Raw genomic sequence first — 14,700 nt, 5'->3', positions numbered from 1 at the left:
AATGAGCACCCAACAATGAACATCCAACAATGAGCATCCAACAATGAGCATCCAACAATCAGCATCCAGTGAGCATCCAACAGTGAACATCCAACACTGAGCATCCAACAATGAGCACCCAGCAATGAACCTCCAACAATGAGCATCCAACAATCAGCATCCAATGAGCATCCAACAGTGAACATCCAACAATGAGCATCCAACAATGAGATTCCAACAATGAGCACCCAACAATGAATACCCAAGAATGAGCATCCAACAATGAGCACCCAACAAGCATCCAACGAGCATCCAACTACAAGCATCCACCAATGAGCACCCGACAATGAGCATCCAACAACGAACATCCAACAATGAAGAAGACAGCCTCCTACAATCAAGACTTATGCAGCCCCAAATGTCTCTAGTGCAGAGGTTGAGAAGTCCTGCTTTAAAGGAATAGTTGCTGGGAACTGTTGCTATTGATCGACCAGCTACCAGTTCCAATGGTAGGATAATGCCTGGGAAGTAATCAGATTTGCTTCCATCCTTACAATCAACCTATGAGAACTAAGCTTTGCCCTTGATTGGTTCACAGAGTTTTCAAAAGGGAAATAATTTTAAAAAATGACAAAAGTTGCTTATATAAAAAATGAAAAATACAGAAAAGTATAAAAAAAGAAACCAACACTTAAAAAAACCACTCCCCAAATAAAACCACTGATGTGATTTTCATCAATAACCTCTCACGCTTTTGCTCTGAATAATCATAAAGATGTGATGTTTTAATTTTACATAGTTATGATTCTGTCATATATATATAGTGTTTTATGATCTGTTTTTTGCCCTTAAAAATAGATGATAAACATCATCCCATGATCATTCCATGTCAAACTCTCCCTGCATTGAGCTTGGCTCTGGTGCTGAGGAATGTTGGACAGACCTCCTCCCCTCCCCTCAGTAATGTGTGAAGCACGTGCTTTGGACGGGGGTAGAGGGAGTCAGTACACGGAAAAGAAACTCAGTGTCTGAATGGGGAGGATGAGAAGTGGCTGAGGATGAATCTGTGAATCCTGCCCTGGTTCAAGCTTAGCAAGAGTGTGGCTTACCTGGCCCAAGCAGGATCCTGAGCCTCAGCGCAAAGGACATGCCACTGAGGACAGCCCTCTGGAGAGTGAGTGCTCAGGCCACCCTGGTGATTCAGTGCTGGGCCCAGACCAGGCTGCGAAACTCGGCGGATGCTGTTTCATAGGCAGGGCTTAGTGACTTGCAGTAAGAGAAATGTGATCAGCCTCACAGTTTGGAAGTATTAAGAGCAGGGCAAAGAAACGAATCATTTGAAAACTCTCGCTGGCATTGCCTTGGTTTTTCTTGTAAGTTTTCTCAGTCCTAGGCCAAGTTTTCTCTGCCTGGTCGGAGACAGCTTGATTCCTTCTCCCCTCCTGAGTATGGAATTCCCACAAGTAGTCTCATTCTCCTGACCTCTGAAGATGAACGCAGCTCAGACATGGGTAGGTTATGAACACTTTTCCCTCAGCTCTTGACTGAATGTTCCTCTTCCGCCATCACACTATCTGTTTATAATGGAATTCATAATGGCCTCCCTTTATTGAATGGCCACGATCTGATCTTTGTGCTGGAATGCTTCATGCCTATCACCTATCCTCATAAGCCTTCTGGTCCACCCCAAAACAATTCCAAAGGGGGAGTTCTCAGAAGGCCCTGAGCACTGGTGGTGTCGTCCGTCTGCTCTGAGTCCAGCCTCGAAGGGCTCCTCTTGAGTTTGGGTAAATATGCTTTGCTTTGTTTGTTAAAAGACGCATGATTTTACTTAGACGTCACAGTTGCAGCCTGGCCCAAAGTCTCTTAGTTCGTGGCTCTCAAGTGTGGTTTCTTCCTTGAAAACAGCCCTCCCCCTCCCTCTCCTCCCACACCCCCAAGTGGCCATCCCTCACCTTGGGCCTGTCCACTTCCTCCTCAGGCAGACAGCTGCCATCCCAGCAGAGGTGCCCGGGCCCACAGGGCGTCCCATCAGCCCACGGCAGACTGCCGTTCTTCGTGTGGCAAAGGGGCTCGGTGCCATCCGTGTGGCACCAGAGCTGGGCGCAGATGTCCTGTGCAGAGGTGTTGGGGCAGTGGCGGAAACCCAGCCCAAAGATCTGCTTGCACTGCTGGTCCAGCTCATAGAGGGCGCTGCGGCCTGGCAGGTCTGTGGGCAGGGGCAGGGCCGAGGTGGGGGCATCCAGGAGACAGTCTCCTGAGAAATGGAGGAAAGCAGAGGAACAAGAATGAGGAGCGGGGGTTTCCCTCTCTCAGCTCTCCAGTGGCCTCCCACATTACACTTAAATTCCTATTGATGGGATGTAAGACCTAGCCATCATAATTTCTTTGACCATAAGCTAAAAACTCAACACTCAATCATCTATATGAGCTTATCCAATTTTTGACTATCAGTTAAGTAAAATTTTATTAGGATTGAATTTTTTTTTGTTATCCAGAACATCTTATATACATTCAGCGTGTACCTAGGGAATGCCAGCTAACTGTAATACTAATCTACGGCACATATAATGGGGGATGCAAATGCGCTCTCAAAAACCATGGCAGGCAAAATAAAGCCTAAGTACTGATGTTTGGATAATCTATTACTTTTGTATCTTAGGTGTCCCTGTCTCGTTCGATGAGAACAATCAAGAGTAAGTTGTGTTTTCACTGCTTTACTGAATAAGTCCAATGGTTTTAACCCGGCATGCCACCCACCCCCATCCCCCACCCTTGCTGTCACACTGACCTGTTCCCTGCCTCTTTGCCATTCCTAAGCTACAGCATGATCTATCTCTCCAGCCGGGATGCTCTCCTCTCTCCTCTGTACTGCGTTCGTCCATTCCTTCGAGCTCTGTTCAAACCCACCTCCTCCAGACAGACCTTCTCAGACTAATTCTACCGGCTCTGGGACTAGTCATCTAAATTAGCCCAGCCACGCTGGCTGCTGGAAGATAGGGCAAGGAAGAGTACGCTTTGTGGGGAGGGGCACATCCCCCTAGCCTGCCATGGCACAGGGCGAGGCTGGGTGAGGAACACCTGTCCGACATCTGTTCTATCCGAGACACCTCTGATGCTCCGTGAAGGAGCTCCACCAGAAGCTGCTCACATGCCACTGGCACTCTCGCCATCATGGAGGCGGGTGGGGCAGACCTCAAACGCCAGCAGCGGGCCAGAAAGAGGCAGGGAGCAGCCTGCGGGACACCCACCGTGCCCACCGTCCAGGAGCTCCGTGAGGTACATGGCACTGCAGGGAGACCAAGGCAGCGTCTTGTTCAGGTGGACGAAGAGCGGCGCCATCATGTGGTGCTTGCCCAGGGGCCCAAAGAGCCGTGCGCAGGGCTTGGAGTCGTCGTGGGGCATGCTGAGGACGTGCCCTGGGGTGGAGAGAGACCTGAAGTCCACCCTAACCAGTCTCCACTGCCCTCCAGCTCGCCCTGTCCCACCCCAAGAGCTCCCCACACAGCCCAGCACCCCTCTCCCTCTCTCTGGCGAGACAGCCACCCTCCGCTGACAGAAGAGGGCGTCTCGGGCCAACCAGTCACCAGCTCCTCATGGGGATGGCCATGCCCTTCTTCCTTAAAGATTTTTGTTTGGGGCTTCACTCTGGGCTTTTCTCTTGCAGAAAACTTTCTCAGAGTACCGGGGGAACCTTGATAGCCCTTTGTTTTCTGCCTCAGCCTGTCCTCAATGATTCACTCCCTGACACAGCACTCTCTTTACAATGGATTTCCCCAGACTTCTTACTGTGACTGCTTAGCTTGGGCAAAGCATCGCAACTTTACCCGAGCATTTCTTTCATTTTGGCATTTTCCTGGGGACCCCTGATGATGATCCAAGACCCTATTTTAAAATTATGGCCTCATGTTCAGGGTGGGAATGGAGAAAGTACAGTATCTATTTACATATAATCACTCTGTCAGAACTCTGAGTAGAACCTGGCCAAGTGTGAGAGCTGCATCTTCCTTAGACCCTGGGCTGGCCTGGATTTGGAAGAGGCAGTTCCCCCTGACAGAATACAGTAGGCTTGGCATGGCAAGTCTTACCTAGCTCATGGGCCAGGGTGTAGGCCGCCTGGAGCCCCTCATCCTCGATCACGGAGCAGCTCTTGTTGGGGTCGCAGATTGTGCCGATGTCCGCCACGCCCAGGGTGTCACACATCCCCTCCTTCCCACAGAAGTTCTGCTTGGCAGAGAGAGTGAGGGCATGAGAACAGACATACAACAGAAAATCTTCCTATTTCTACTCCTCCTAAGTTGAAGGAAATTTTTTTTTTAGAGAGGGGGAAAGTGAGGGAGGGGGAGGGGCAGAGGGAGGGGATGAGAGAGCATCTCAAGCAGACTCCATGCCCAGCAAAGAGCCTGACACGGGGCTCGATCTCACAACCCCATGACCATGACCCGAGCGGAAATCAAGAGTCGGACGTTGAACCTACTGCGCCACCCAGGTGCCCCTGAAGGAAAATTTGTAAGCCAAAGGCCCTATTTCTTCACAAAGGCCACTTGTGTGAGGAAGCCCATTTCTTTTTCTACACAGGTGTGTCCTAGGGCTGGCTGGGACTTTGTGTCCTAGAGTTGGCATGTCCTAGGGCTGGCTTGTTTTGGGAGGCAGGATAGCACAGTGCTGAAGAGTACGGACCCTGCAGCAAGACTGCCTAGGCTTGACTATGGGTGCCACCACTGTGTGTGGGGGGGCAATCTATGCCTCAGTCTCCTGAGTTGTAAAATGGGGCTTGGTGGGGTTGTCCTGAGGACTAAAGGCGTCAACAGGGCAGCACATATTATTAGATTTTCCAGCCTTCGGGAAGCTATCTGTTTCAATTGCACCAGCTAGGAGGGCAGGCCTCCTGATTTGGAGAAATCTCAAGGTGACCTCCAGTTCCCTGCTTCTGTGTTTAACAGTCATTGTAGATGGACCTTCTCTCTACATTCCAACTCGAGATCTTTTACTGGGCAGTTTGAGCCCATTTCCTCTTGTTATGACCTCAGCAGACAGCTGGTCACAAACTTTTGGAAAAGAGCCCTTACGAGATTCCTCTCCTTCCCTTGCAAATACCTCACATTTGTCCTCATGACCTCCCCCTCATCATTCCACACACGAGGCTCCTGGCGTCTAGCTGGGGCCAGCAGGGAGACATTTCCCATGTTTGGGCTCTCTGGAGCCAGCCCACAGACCTGTCTGGTGAGCAGAATGGCTGTGTCAAAGTGTTCTGGGTGCCGGTCACTGGGCTGGTTGAAACGCCGCTGCCAAGTGCAGAAGTTGCGCAGGGTGAGCCCCCCGTTGTCAGACACTTCTGGGCCCCACTTTTCATCTTCCACGATCAGCACTTTTACCACCATGAGATTGATGGAATTTCTAATGCTGGGGTGCTTGTAGATTCGGGCTGCCATGGACATCAGCGTCAGGATGTGGTTCTGTCGGGAAGATGGGAGCAGGGGGAGGGAAGGGTTCGATCTCCCGGCCCGTTGCCTGCCCGCTGCCACCCCCCTCCATGTGCTGGGCTCTGCGCTGAGCGCTGGAGATAAAGCATCTTGCTGAAGACTCACAAAACCCCGGAGGTCCCGGCATTATTTCCCTTCATTTTACATATAAGAACATGGAGGCTCCGTAACTGGCCCAAGATCCCAAAGCTAATGAGTGTACAGCCAGCCCCTGAACCCAGATGGCCGGCCTCCAAAGCTTGTGCCTTTAACATCTCGACCAGCCACATGTGGCTGTGTAAATCGAAGTCAGTTAAAATTCAGTAAAATGGAAATTACAGTGCCTTGGTCACACTGGCCATGTTTCAAGTACATCGGTAGCCACCTATAGCTCAAGGCTTCTGTATTAAACGGAGCAGACAGGACATTTCCATCATCACCAGAAGGTCCTACTGGACTGCACTGGTTATTATTCTGCCTTAACTCTGACACCAAGCAACTCCCTGCCAGCCCCCCCTGCCCCCTGCCCCCCGCCCCATCCCCTCTCTGTTCTCAGCCCAGAAGCAATTATTTGAGTGTTCAAGGCTAGTAGAATGTGTCCCTTAGAATCCAGTGGAGCATTTTCCTGATGCCTGCTGGGGTAACTTCTACTCTGCAGGATGGGCCCTGTTAACCCTGAAATCGTTCCAGTAGTCACTAATAGTTAGTCTGCCCCCGTCACCAGACCCGCACCTCATTAAACACTCACACTCACTCTGTGAAGCAGGCATTGTCATCCCGGTCTTACAAATGAGGGAGAAGAGGTTCACACGAGTTAAACAAGCTGTCTAAGGTCACACAACTCTTAAAGCCAGGACACCGGCCCAGGCACGTCTGTCTGTGAAGCCTACACTCTCCAAATGAAGTTTCCCAGGGCTTGACTGCTGGGTTTCTGGACGACCCCGAAAGGGTTCTTCCTTTCTGCCAGGGGCTTGAGAGGGGGCAGTGGGCCTAATGAGATCCAGGCACTGAGGATCACCCCTGCTTCCAGTTTTGCCCAGACCAGCTGAAGGAGTTCACATCATTGCTTGGCCTTTGTCCTATCCCTGGGTTGCCAACTACTCCCAAGGCTTTGGAGGCGGCCAGATGGAGCTCACTCTCCTGCCTCAGGGACCTCTAGAAGTGAGTCCTCTTGGATTGTTTTGCAGGAAAGAAAGGGGCAGGGGCACGCAGGCCTTCAGCTGGGAGTGCGGCCAGCCAAGCTGCCATTCATTTGCCCCCGCTCCCCGTTCCCTAGGGCACCATCTCTCGTCAGCCTTTCTTTTTTCTCTCCTGTGGTCTGGAAGGTAGGAGGGGAAGGAGGGGAAAAGAGAGTGAAAGGCTAAAGAGGGACACTCCGTCAGTTGAGGCCATGTGTGGGAGTTCCAGACGAATCCTATTATTTGTGAATGGGATCTGTCTGTTCACCTCGCGGGCAACAAGCCAAGTATTTTGTAAGCCCTACAAACAGCGGTTGGCAGGTTTCTTAGCGTGTCAAGCACTCTAGCTATGTTTAGGCTGATGTAAACATCTTATCAACAAAGCTGAAACTTGGCGCTTGCTCCTAGAGCTGGATTCCTGAGGGAGAAAAGCGATCACATCATTATGCAACTGGGGGTGAGGGCTGAGGAATGGGAGCTCGCTGAGACTACTTCCTGGCCAGGCCTTCGCTGTTTCCAGGGGGCAGACAGAGTCTCCTGCTCTCTTGCCCCAGGAAGGGTCAGATCTGATGGGCCAGGGACCAAGCCCTGGAATTTCTTCAGAGGCAACCTGTAACTCTCCTCACAAGATCTCTTCCCTTTGAGTCCCAGTTTCACAATCTCAAAACTGGGGAGACGATGTTTTACAAAGAAGGTGTGACCACAAGAGATACCAGCTGCTCAGCATCAGTCCTGGCAGGCTTGAGGTTTAAGAGGGCTCAGTGTTCTCAAGCTGACCAGATCAGACTGAGGCTCTGGGGCAACGCGGCTGAGTGGGGACCATGCACTGGCCACGCCCCCAATGAAAGCCAAAGGCACACGGGTGTCAATTTCTGCGCAAAGGAACGAGGTGAGGCACCAGGGGAGGCTTCCCGACGTTAGGATTTTCAGGGAGCCTCCCTTGCGGTTCCGGGAGCTCAGAGCATCTTCTCCGGACACTAAATACCTGTCAGGCTGAGTGGGCTTGAGGGCCATTTCTCTTCAAGGCAGACGGTTAGAGTTGAGAGCATTTGGATGTCTTCTGGTTGCTATTTCAGAAGATAATTTCCATTGCAAGAGAGCGGCAAGGTCTATGTGGTCCAGTGTTTCTGTTAAAGTCTCCAATCCTGGTCCTGCTCACCTCCCCTTTCGTCTTGTCTCACTGAGGTTTGGGAGGTGGGAAGCACTGCTATCCCCACTGTTAGCTCCTCTAAGAAACCATGGGAGGAATGCCTGACATTTGCAGTGCATCTTACAGTTCCCTTGGGGGAGGGACCTGGTGGGGGCAGTGGCCGAGAGAGTCTGTGAGCCTCCGAGTCTCGGCAGTACCCTGGGCCAAAAGGCCAGGCTTGACTTACAGTTCCACAGAGAGAGGGCTCAGGAGCCAGTCGAGGAGAAGGTCAGATGGCTCACTCCACCACCTGGTATCTATTTATACTTCTTTGTGCACCACCCAAGTGTGGGCTGCTTGCTGAAGAATGTGAACAAGATGGTGCCCCTGGGGGAGTGGGGGCCCCAGCACAGCAGACAACCTCCAAGAACCACGTCAGGTAGGTGGGAGCCCATGGCCAGCCTGGCCAGGGGTGGTCAAACAACCCTGCTCTTGAATGACTTGGGGACCTCATGCCCTTAATTCTCATTAGGAAAAGACACGGCATTTTTTTTTTTTTTTTTTGTCTTTGCCACGAACCAGATGTTGAGAAGTTTAAACACTCTCAGTTCGTGTATTTAATGGAAAGATTGAGCAAATCAAGATAATGTCTACTCTTTTTCTAAACTGGGTTGGAAAGAATATATTGACAGGCTCACATAGGCTTCTGTGTATTCATTTGCTGCATATTACACCAAGAGAAATGTGCATGAAAAGGAACAAAGATATTAAGATCGTGGAGGGTACAGTGATATCGTAGACATACAAGTTGAATAGCTTACCAAGGTCATGCTCTATTTTAACCTGGAGACAATTATACCATCATACATCTGATTATAACTTCACTGGATCAATAATGATTATTATAACATATCATAAAAACTATATTCATACTAAATATAATCAAATTCTGGCAGTAAAATTAACAAATGCCAAAAGTAAAAGTTGTCTAGTTTATTGCCTATCGTCTTCAGAACTAAGACTGTTTTGATTGTTTTTTTATAAGTCTCCTGAATCAGGAATTCAGTCCGGTGCAAATAACCTTCTTTTCTATACCTTCTCTCTCAAATTACCATGGATTTTCAATCAGAGAGAGACAATTATCATATAATTTCACTCATATATGGAATTTAAGAAACAAGATGGAGGATCATAGGGGAAGGGAGGGGAGAATAAAATCAGACGAAATCAAAGAGGGAGACAAACCATAAGAGACTCTTAACTCTAGGAAACAAACTGAGGGTTGCTGGAGGGGAGGTGGGTGGGACCATGGGGTAACTGGGTGATGGGCATTAAGGAGGGCACTTGATGTAATGAGCAGTGGGTGTTACAAGACACGGCATTTTTTAAGGGAGTCTCCTTCTTCATTGGTGCCCCTATGACCTGAAGAAGAGAAAGAAATGCCCTAGGCAGCTAGGCTGGGACACAGCCCTCTTTGATTCTTTGTGATACAACTAGGGACATTCCTCCCCCAGAGCTCCCATGGCAGCTAAAGCCAACTGTGGGGGGAGTCTAGAAGTCTGGGCCTGGGCCAAATGCATTTCTAGCAGCTCCTTCTGCTCAGAGTGTCATCCCTATGCTTTGCTCATTTGCTCTTCATACTGTGATTCTCATCGCTTCTCCTTGCAGCACGCCTGGGAGAGGCAAGGAGAAGAAGAGTGGCCACATGGAAACCTTCTGACCTCAGCAATTGGTGCCACACTTTTGCTACTGGGAGTCCTTCTAGGGCCCAAGACTGCTGAGGAGGTGGTGGAGAAGCAAAGAAGAGTAAAGAAGCAATTGGAGAAAAGAGAGGGTCCTGCACCGATGTCCTTCATCTCTCCTCATTCTCAAAATAGCAAGGGGCAATGTCACCTCTCCAAAACTACACACACCACAAGGAGTCAAGCTTAAACACCCTGAGCCAAGCAAGCTGAAAAGGAAGGCCTCCCTGCCGCGTAGGACCGTGGAGTTGACATGGCAATGGGCTGACTGTGAAGGCACGTCCTACTCTGACAAACGCCATTACAAAAGGCAACTCCACTATTAGCTACGCTTTATTGAGCACCTACTATGTGCCAGGCACTGGGTCAGGTGCTTTCCATATTTTATTGTATCCTCAGGGTAATGCTGGGACATTGGTATAACTGTTCCTATTTTGCTGGTGAAGAAATCAAGGTGCGGAGAAATCGGTAACTTGCTCAAGGACACTCAGCTTATTTCGATGACCCTTCAAAGTATATGCTCTTAATCACCACACTGACTGCCACCTCTCCTTGCTGCTACAAGGACAACTGCGGCATAGCCAAAACAAACCCAAAGCACGCCAGCAAGCAAGCTTTCCCCTGGCATTGTCTACACCTGCGGAGGCAGAGGTGGTAAATCAAAGACCTTTGAATATTAAGGCATTTTCTTTGGGAAAAGCTTCATATTGTTGGTCCTTCTGACTGGAGCAGACAAAAGAGACAGAAAAGACTCATTCTCTTGCCAGGAGGGGAACAGAGTTCACACATGGATAGAATACAGGTCTTTCCCCCATGAGGATGTAGGTAGCTACAGAGCAAGTGGGGCATGCGTCTGCTTCTGTCACTATCCAAACCAGGACGCTTTTGAGAGCGAAGATGATGCTATTAATAATCATGCCAGAACAGGCCTAAACGGCGACTGTGCTGGGAGATGTGGTCCCTTTAGTGTTAGGGCTTGTGGGAGACATTTTCCCAGAGGACATGGGTAAGGGGGAGACGGAATGGCTGGGATTTAACCCTTCCCTGATATCACTTGCTGGTAGCCTGACATCTTGGGGATCCTCTGGTCTCTGGGGTTGAGGAGTGCCATTCCCCGGACCCTCTCTGCTCAGCAGAGAGTTCAGAGTTCAGCTGATACACTGGCGGGACAGATTTTGAGTCCGCCGTGGGGCACGGCCCAGCCCGCCACTCACAGCTTTCCTGCGGCAGTTTCGTCCAGGCAACAATCGGAGGCAGCCCGATGCAGACAGAGTTAATGGCCTCTTCCGAGGTGGTCCCTCCTTTCAGAAAGCCCCCTTTGTCTGAGCTCATTAACTCTGAAACCAGATAAGAAGGTGGGAGGCAGGGGCCCCTTCTGTCAAGGGATTAAGTGAACTCAAGTGTACAGAGTTCTGGAAAACTTCATTGTCGCTTCACAGTGTGACCAGCCTCGAGCGTGGCTAATTCTTTCTCTTGGCCTTGAAGGTGGTTTCTTCCCAGGATAGGGCCTCCCACTTTGGCTGGGCATCTTAGGACTGCTGGATTCAATGCCCCATTCCCACAATACAGACAAGTGTAGGGGGTAAGCAGAGCCACCGTCACAGACCCTCCTCGGGCTAAAGAAACCTCACGGCACAGTAAGAAAGAGCACTGCCCCCAGGTTCAGGAGACTTGGGTCATGACCCAGCCATGCCGCTTACTAGCTGTGTGACCTTGAGAAAGTCACAGATTCCCTGTGAGCTGAACCTTCTTCCTCTGCCTCTCTCACAGGTATTTCTGCTGAGGTGATGCATGCAAACCATTGTGCAAATTGAATGCACTCAGACAATGGCTGAACTTTCTAGAAGACTCATCATGAAGCAGCCTCACTGATGCTTATATTAGTCCTGATGAGCAGGGTCTGGCTTCACAGAGGAGGAAATGCAAGCCCTCAAGGGGGTGAAGTCTCTTCATCCTTACTTACACCCCTGGTTGCTAAGACACCCCAAAGTGCCTTCCATCCTTTGATTGAAGTCTCTAGGAGATTCCTTGAAGAATAAAGAACTGGATTCTATTTTGGGGAGATGGGTCTGGGCAGGCAAGGTCTTGGGGAACTAGAACTTGACATTCATTCTTGTCTTGGCTGAGCTCATGGACCTGTTTAGGAAGCCCAGGGGACTGAGCTGAGAAGTTCAAGTCTATCCTGTGGCATCTCCACAGCTGGTGAGGAGTCAAAGCAGAGGGGTCAGTGGGAGGTCATAGAAGCAGCCGTGCCTCAGTCCCTGCCTCATCCCAACATGGCGACAGCAGGGGTGTAAATGGGCAGTGACATAAGGAGACCAAGGCGGGGGTGATGGAGCTGGTCAAGCCGAGAGAGCACTTTTCCTTCGGGTGTAGGACCTGGAAGGAGATACCCTACGGAAAGGACCTCAGCCTACACAGGGGCCTGATGTGCTTTCCTGACCCACATAGGCTGGCTGGGTGCAAGGAGCGTGTCTGTGAATGGTCCAGAAACGGTGTGTGTGGAGGGACAGGGGGTGGGACAAGCATGCACTGGGTCATCCACCCAGAAATCTGTAAGGGTGGGAGCACTCTGGGGTGTCTCTGTGAGGAGAACCTGGGGCAGACCCAGCCCAGCCAAATACCTCCTTGAGGCAAATACTCAGTGTCTTAAGTTACTGGGTGATGATGGGCTGAGAGAGCTAGATGGTAGGAAGGCACTAGAGAAAGCATTTTGGCTCTGAAGCCTGAAAAGTCCTTTTTCTGCTGCTTCTTTGTGTTCTTGTCGTCTTTCCTACCTCCTGGTTCTTAGGCAGACGTCAGAACCTGGTCCCTGCCTGGGGATGGGCTCAAGGCTCTCAGCTCTGGGTTTGCAGTGATTGTACTTTTAGCCTCTCTTTGGTCGAGCCCCCTAGTAGCCAGGTGTGGTGGTCCTAACCTGTGATGGGAGAAGCCCCGCTAGCTACGCTCTTGAGGACTTGCTTGAGGAAAAGGAGTCAGAGGAGTCAGCTGGTGCCTCCCCCTGCTCTCAGGGTAGTCATGGAAACAGATATTCAATCTTCATAGACCCAAAGCCGATTGGGAAGACCACACTGACGGCTCAAAGCTGCCTTACCGTGCTCTGGGAGAAGCGAATACTCCAACAGTGTGCAAAGGATACTGCTCCTGCAGGAGCCAGAGAAGCAGCCACATGGACCTCTCACCCCTAGCTCTTCCCATCCTTCCATCTAGATGCGCTTCCCAGTGATTGCAGAGTGATGAAGATGGCGTGCATCATCTAGACTGTTCTGCACAGGTGATGCGGAAGCACTCGGTGCCCCCAACAGTCGGGCATAGGCTGAGCCTAGAAGAGGGTCACTGGCCAAGACTGCCATTATTGAAAAGGCATTAACTGAGCTGCGGCAGTGGCCGGGATCCCTGCTGCAGGCATCTCTGACCTCTGGGCAGGTCAGGTCTTCTCTATCTGGCACACCTCTGGTTTTGTGCTCCTCAGGGGAAGAGAAAGTATAGCCCTCCCCTGGAACCCTTGTACTTCACCTGGTTCTTGGGGGAGGTGTTGGGACACAAGGTGACAGAGACTCCTCCTGCTGAGTCTGCACCACCTCTGAATCTAGTTAGACATGGTCTGGCTACAGGAGCTGTCCCCTGAATTCAATTTTCCTGCCCAAGTTCAGTAGAGAGCTGTGTCTGGGCTGAGAGCAGCTGGGGTGGACCAAGCAGAGTTCTGGCTCCACAAGGAACATTAACTGAAAGCGTTCATATGCCCTCCCTTTTCCACTGAAGCTTCAGTTTCCCAGGCTGAGCCCCCAGGCAGAAATTCTGTTCCCCTCCCTTTTTGTGCTGATGCTGGCACTGCCAAGTTTGGCCGGGGCCGAGTGCCAGGTTGGCAAGGTAGTCCATGCCCCTTGATCAGAACCAGCTGGGCACACAGAAGTTGGGCAGCCCCTTTCCAGGTTCAACGCCCTCCAAACAATATCTTTTACTTATGGCAACCTCAGTTCTGTCCGCAAAGGGAATGAAATAGACACATCTTTCCGTCCCAGCAGACTATCCTTGGGAACCTCTCAGGTCTGGAGACAGTAGAGGGCTGAGAAATGGAGCATAGGGTGGATGCTCTTCCAAAATGTCCAGTTTTCATCTCTGTTGGGAGAGGCAGGTGCCTGGGGGAGGGGGGTGCGCTTTAAAACCCACTTTTAGTTCAGTTTGCCAAGTGCTGAAAGAGATTCAGGATGCCAGGGGTGAAGGTGAGCGGCAGAGGTCAAGGAAGAGCCAGGACCTCCACTCTATCCTGGAAGGGACACGGGGGAGAGGGGCAGTAGGTACCCCAAGGGTCAGAGGTTAAGAAGTGAGTTACTGCGCTTTCTCAGAAAGGAAAGCACCTTGTTTGGGGTAGGTCTTGGGAGGATGAGGAACGTGAAGGATTTTCTCAGAGGAACTGGAAAGGGAAGATTTGGGAGGCTCTAGGAGGTGACTGGGGGCCTCCAGGCAAAGTGAGTCCTACCTGTAGGTCGGCTCCATAGAAGGCAGCCATGGACGCATCGGCCACCAGCAGCGTTTCCACGAAGCGAGCCTCGGACACAAACCGCTTGGTCCTACTCGTGGCCCCCAGGGGTGGTGGCAGATCGCTGGCGCCTTCTGTCTCCTCTTCTTTGTCCCCCTCCTCCTCCTCCTCCATTTCCTCCTCCTCCTCCACCTCTTCCTTCTCCTGCTCCTCGTCTCCTCTCTCCTGCCTCTGATCCTCTCCCTTCACCTCCCACTCGGGTCCTCCGGGGAGGGGGTGGGCTTCGGAGGAGGCGAGCCCGGGGGTCCCGAGGCGCGCCCGGGGCCCCCAGCGCTGCAGGCGGTGCGGCTGGCGCAGGGAGCCCCCCGCGCCCTGCGGCTGGATGGTGAACTCCTCGCCGTCCAGCAGGAAGGAGCCGCTCAGCCCGCGGCACAGGCTGACGGCCGCCAGCGACTCGGGCTCCCCATTCACCGTGCCGGAGAAGAAGCAGTCGCGCAGCTCCCGCTCGCCCCCGGCCGCCCGGCCGGAGCCCCCGAGGCGCTCGATCTTGAACTCGGGCGCCAGGAAGCTGGCGTCGGGCGCCAGGCGCAGCACGAAGCCCTTGCCGAAGGCGGACAGGTGGAACGCGAGCTCGCCGGCGCTGCCCGGCAACCGCGTGGGCTCCACCAGCTCCGAGGCCTGCCCCCGGGCGCCGGGCCGGGCCGGGGCGCCGCGGGCGAGCGGCGGCGGC

At 51.9% G+C, this 14,700-nt stretch overlaps 1 protein-coding gene across 1 annotated transcript in view; it reads right to left on the bottom strand.

The window, feature by feature from the left end:
* Positions 1 to 14,699, bottom strand: part of ADAMTS8 (ADAM metallopeptidase with thrombospondin type 1 motif 8) — a gene marked incomplete at its 5' end in the record, with an annotated part of 20,723 nt that extends 6,024 nt beyond the window's left edge. The window contains 5 exons of the mRNA XM_021696488.2: positions 1,935 to 2,236; positions 3,231 to 3,398; positions 4,068 to 4,203; positions 5,196 to 5,435; positions 13,971 to 14,699. Coding sequence (XP_021552163.2) covers positions 1,935 to 2,236; positions 3,231 to 3,398; positions 4,068 to 4,203; positions 5,196 to 5,435; positions 13,971 to 14,699 — 1,575 coding nt within the window. The remainder of the gene's footprint in view (positions 1 to 1,934; positions 2,237 to 3,230; positions 3,399 to 4,067; positions 4,204 to 5,195; positions 5,436 to 13,970) is intronic.
* Position 14,700: the final 1 nt, after the last annotated feature.

The sequence above is a fragment of the Neomonachus schauinslandi genome, chromosome 11, assembly GCF_002201575.2.
Source record: "Neomonachus schauinslandi chromosome 11, ASM220157v2, whole genome shotgun sequence".
Classification (NCBI taxonomy): Eukaryota; Metazoa; Chordata; class Mammalia; order Carnivora; family Phocidae; genus Neomonachus; species Neomonachus schauinslandi.
The sequence above is the reverse complement of the archived record's forward strand: the minus strand, read 5'-3'. Positions and strand labels throughout refer to the sequence as shown.